At 37.7% G+C, this 5,595-nt stretch overlaps 1 protein-coding gene across 1 annotated transcript in view; it reads left to right on the top strand.

The window, feature by feature from the left end:
- The window catches only part of KIF13B (kinesin family member 13B), a 128,545-nt gene that overhangs the window by 51,650 nt on the left and 71,300 nt on the right, over window positions 1–5,595 (top strand). The window contains exons 8-9 of the mRNA XM_019473179.1: window positions 3,273–3,385; window positions 3,826–3,937. Coding sequence (XP_019328724.1) covers window positions 3,273–3,385; window positions 3,826–3,937 — 225 coding nt within the window. The remainder of the gene's footprint in view (window positions 1–3,272; window positions 3,386–3,825; window positions 3,938–5,595) is intronic.

Here is a 5,595-nt window from a genome sequence, read left to right as displayed (position 1 = left end):
GAATTAAGAGCAGAAACTCATCTTCATCCTGTACTATTCAATAATTCTGGAAGTAATTCAACTATTTAATGAAACAGCTTTCCTCCCAAACTTAAGATGAGTGTACGCTGTATCCATGAGAAAGCATTCTGTGATTAATTACAGAACCAGGATTTAGCAGAGATGGGCTTTCAGTACCACATTTTGTCACTTTTTGGCTGTCATGCTATTGCCTAGTAATTTCACTTACCAGTAGCACACGGGCATACTGGAATAATAAACTAATGGTTTACAAGGCAAATACTTGAGAACATTGCATGAAACTTGCTTGCTGGATAGTAAATGTTTATATATGCGTTCACAAAATGCCCTAATTTTTAAGAAGTATTAATGTACTGTGGGAAAAATGAGTGAATATGGGATGGAATTCTGTCATCTTAAGCAAAACATGAAAATGGTGCAGTCCTTCCTATTGCAGTCTCTCCAAGTATTCATCTACGTCTCTCTGGTGGTTTCTGTTAAGACAAGACACATTGCATGCTTTTCCTTTACATGTTGCCAGCAGCTTTGTGTAATACAGCATAGAGTCAAAGTGGTCTGTGGTGTTCTTTTGTTTGATTGTTTTTGGGGTTTGTTTTAGCACCATCCATCAAGAGATGCTTAAATAAAAGTTAAGCCCAAGACTCTAAAGTTTTAACTATTTTACATGATTGCTGTAAAACACGTAAGCAAGGGAGCTGTGTATTTATCAAGTATCACAACTTAACGTACCAGAGGACTTTATAAGCTCTTATATGCAGGAAGAATATAATGACCCGTTCAGTGTGGTTCTGTTTTATAAAACTTTGAGCCTTATGTCAGCATTACAGACTTCAAGAACCTGTGTTTGAGAACTAAGTCTAAAATGTTACAGCGTTCAAACATGAATTGCTGTCTCCTACCTTTTTTTTTCTGCTTTTGAGTATCGCTATGTGCAGCCAGGTCCATTATTTTTGTTGATAATTTAATATCTAGGTAGAGGTAATGGATGAATATGCATGTCACAACATTGTGTAATTTCTAATCTTTAAAGGGGAGATCACAATATTTTTTTCTCACACTTTATGAATAAACAGTGGGAAACTTAGTGGGAAAATACTTGCTGTATTTTACCAAAATGAGATTGTTTTGGTAGATAATTGGAAAGAATGTTAATGCAGATATGCTTATGGCTGTGAAAATTGTATCTAGGACATCGAGTCCTTGATGTCCGAGGGCAACAAATCTCGAACAGTGGCTGCAACCAACATGAATGAGGAGAGCAGTCGGTCCCATGCAGTCTTCAAGATTATCCTCACCCATACACTCTATGATGTACAATCAGGGGTGAGTAAAACAAGTTACAAGGTCGAAATGTTAAGCTTGGATGTGTGTCTCTTGCTTCAATGTATTTCACAGACTCTTAGAAATGTCGATTGGATGGGACCTCAGGAGGTTGTTTGCTACAGTCTCCTGCCCTTGTGCACTGTTAGCACTGGATCAGGTTAGCTATGGCTTTGTAATGCTCAGGTGCTTGTGCCCCAATGTAGGGAAATCGATTTTAATAGGTTTGTAAGTGGAAATGTGTTTTTTGAAATGGAAAGCAAAAATGCAGGCCCCAAGTTGCAGCAGACCTGCTGGAGGGTGCAGGAAGGATCTTCTCCTAATCCTAGAATCTAAACTAAAGAAACACTTCGTTTTAAGCAACTGTGTGTAGTACAGACTTGGAGCAGAAACTAAAGGTAAAATGTGTAGATGAAAAATAGAAGAACACCTGAGTATACATCTGGTAATCTCCTTCAAGGAGTTATTTCATGCAAATGTGTATAAATTATGAACTTCATAAATAGAAACAGTCGTTTCACAAATTTTGCATTGTAGGACATTAATTTAACATTTTTATGTATACGTATTAAATATCTAAAAGACATTTGAATGTGAGAGTATTTTTCTTTACATTTCCTTATATGTAAATATTCCTTGGAGGGGGGGTATGAAATACAATATTATTTGAATGTGGAAGTATTTTTCTTTACATCTTTTATGGAAGCAAATCTAAGGCATGTATGTGCCTAAATATTGAATACAATGTAAAGCATAATGAGCATTTGGATTTTTTTTTCCTCCTCATTTCTCAGTCTCCACCAATCTTCTTATCCAAACGATTTTCTTTGTTCTTTATTTGTGGTTTGTTTTTTTTTCCCTTTGCACTTCAAATCAGCAGTCGTACTATGCTAAACTCCTTGATTTGCCATAGTTTGTCATTCCGTTTTTGCTGTGGCTGTACTGCATACTTATCATCCATATTTTTTGTGTGGTCATGGTCAGCCTGGATGCAAGGTGATAGTTCTGCTTGTCTGTCTTTTCTGCATCTTCCAGTGACCACTGTGTGAGTTTCTGGAACAGATTTCTCTGTTTTCCCATCTGCTGGTCCTTTCAGTCCTGGAAATGACACGTTTCAGTATGGCCTGATGATCACGCTATATTTTGAGAGGCTTAGAGTAACGTTTTTGAAAGCATATGGATTGTAATTATCCTGTTCATTTAAGGGAACGTAGCACTTTGCAACTGTGATACTGAGATGTTAAAGTTGTAGATGCTGCAGAAGAGCATGATGTGAGCAAACTGTTCCCAAAGTCACTTAGCTCTTCAACTTCAAATTGACATATGAAATTTATGGAGCGTTTCAGAATGTCATTTTGGGTCAAATTAAATGAAAGGATTTGTAACAAAATCTGTGTTACAGGTTTAAATACTCACATAGCTTGGATTGGTTTCTAGGAGGCTGTTAAGGATATAGGAGACTTAGCAGTTGTGATGGTTTTTATAAATTATAACATGCTGCTTGTCATGTTCATTCTTACTCTCTGAAAAACAGACAAGAAACTTGGTATAAAATCTGAGATTTTGGGGAGACTGTTTTCAGGATGGGATTGTAGACCCCATGTCTTTGTTACTCGTTGGCCTGTACTACCTCTGCATTTTTCTTGGTTTAACATTTTACTAATGTGCCCTGTGTTCCTCTCCTCTGGAGATTTCTGAGATGTCTTGAAGGTATTAGTGTATCTGACTTCATTTCAAATCCTCCTATTGTTTCTGAAGCAGCAGCTAGTAAGTTAACACAGAATGCTGTTCAAGTCCGATGACTTTCAAAGGTGTTGGAAGAGCTGCAGAGGGTCTACACCAAGAAATGAAGCCTGATTCTTGTTTGAAAATCCATCAGACTGTGTAACTTGAGCGAACTAACAGTAGCTGTTCTCTGGTTCCTTCTGCAGACGTCAGGTGAGAAGGTGGGCAAGCTGAGTCTGGTGGACTTAGCCGGCAGTGAAAGGGCAACTAAGACTGGTGCTGCAGGAGACAGGCTGAAAGAAGGAAGCAACATTAACAAGTAAGACTCTGTGATTATTTCTTTTCCTTTTTTCATCAGTACAGTCATGACTGCTCAATACAGCATACTTGTAAAATAGGGTAAAGTCAATACAAGCTCTTGTAGCCAGTTTTCTTCTTCCCTTCTCTCTACTTCTCTTTCTGACACACAATACTCTTGGATGTTTGAATGAGATCTCTGCCTACTTAAAATGACTGGCGTTTTTCATTCTGTACTTGTGTTCCTGCAACTACCACAACTGCATTGTGAAGACATGATTATTACGGCTGAAAAAGTACACTGAAAACAAGGAGTAGAGCTTCTGTGGGAGAAGAATGATCAAAACTGTACTGGGAACTTTTTCCTCGGGACTCATTTTTGGAGAGAAAGTGACTGTCTAAATATGCATTTGACTTATGAATATTTACACTTCTTAATGACTGCTTGTGTTCTCTGTGCAGATCCCTCACAACTCTCGGGCTAGTTATTTCTGCCCTGGCAGATCAGGCTGCTGGGAAGAACAAGAACAAATTTGTTCCTTATCGTGATTCTGTGCTCACTTGGTTACTTAAAGTAAGTACTCTGATCTTGTTTTTTTAAAGAGAAATAAAAGGGAGGAAAGGGGGAGAAGAGTCCCATTCAATGAAATAAAACACTGTTCTTTTGCCTCAATTTCTAGTTTTAACCATAATTGTCTTTGGAAAATTAGCTGGATGTAAGCCATTAGTATCTCTACAGGCTAAATATGTTCCCTGTCTTCTGCTGACCTGTAATGGCCTAAAGAATAAGGAACTTTACAGGGAGAGGGGAAAAAAAAAAAAAGAAAAGGCATTATCTTTTATGGGTCAGTTTACATACAGCTTCACACACAACCTTGGGGCTAATTTAATTTGGGCTATTGCCACATGCAACTGAATTTTACATACCGGCATGGTTAGCTTTGAAGATTTTGATTAAGACTATTACTTTTTCCTAATTGTCTAATATATTTGTTAATATAATCTATTTTTGTAGCAGAGTATAATTGCAGAGCATTATCCCAGTTACAGTCTGAGGAACAGGTCAGAAGGCTTTGTACATCATATTCATGTGAAATGAGCAGTTAAATCATTTTCTGTACTGCATAGGACTCTTTGGTATTATTTTTGGGGAAAAAAAAGTGTATCGTGATGGCACTTGGATGAAGATCTGTAAGGTCTAAATGAAAAAACAAATTGTTAAATATGGGGTTTATGTATATCAAATTAAAAGGCAAGCTTTTGGTTTTGTTGTTCTTCTCACTTCCTAGATACAGTGGCCATAAAGCATGGTAGCCTGATGGCAAAAAATCTTGGGAGTGCAAGTTTGATTTTTAGGTATAGTCGTCATCTGGACTTCTCCCGCCCTCTGAATGAGTGGCAAGCACAAATGTAGCTACTTCTATCTGTAAAAAGCGTGCCTGCTAGTAAAGGTGCCTTGTCTTTCTTTTTCTTATCTTGCCTGGTACGGCTTGAGTGGTCTTGGATGACTTGGATTTTGAAGGATTATTGAATTAGATGTCATATATAGGTGACTTCAGTTTCATTTTTGTAAGCTGTCATTCTGTTAAATTTTTTCTCTTTCATCATTTGATTGCCAAGATGTTTCATAACCATGTCTCATAGAAATACTAACTTACCAAGTTTCCTTTTTTCCCTTGTGCTCTGTTTTATTGTTATCAAGGGGCAACTAAGGTATTTCTTAGTAGAAAGGTATAATCTGGGAAGAAACTGATTTTTGGCACCACCAGCCTTTTTTTGTCCTCTTACTTTTGTAGGTGCTCTGGCTAGATTTTGTTGTCTTGAATACTCTGCTTTGCTTCCCCACCCATTCTTAGCAATGTTTTTAGATATTGTTTGAATTTGACGTCCCTGTGATTGAACTGCACATGTGGAAAGGAAAAGAAAAAGTTACTGGCAGGTTATACGGAGGTGTGGAGTAAAAAAGATGTTTTCCTTAAGGAGATTTGAAAAAAAAGTTGACCTCAATGCTTAAGTAAAACAAAATCTCTAGTCGTGTAACCCCTTGACACCGCAAGCCTTCATTTTTCTCAGCGCTGTCTTTTAATCATAGAATCATAGAATCATTGAGGTTGGAAAAGACCTCTAAGATCATCGAGTCCAACCGACAACCCAACACCCCCATGCCCACTAAACCATGTCCCTAAGCGCCGCATCTACATGTCTTTTAAATACCTCCAGGGATGGGGACTC

The sequence above is a fragment of the Aptenodytes forsteri genome, unplaced genomic scaffold, assembly GCF_000699145.1.
Source record: "Aptenodytes forsteri isolate BGI_AS27 unplaced genomic scaffold, ASM69914v1 Scaffold534, whole genome shotgun sequence".
In the NCBI taxonomy this organism is placed as follows: Eukaryota; Metazoa; Chordata; class Aves; order Sphenisciformes; family Spheniscidae; genus Aptenodytes; species Aptenodytes forsteri.
This window is presented reverse-complemented; position numbering and strand designations above follow the sequence as displayed.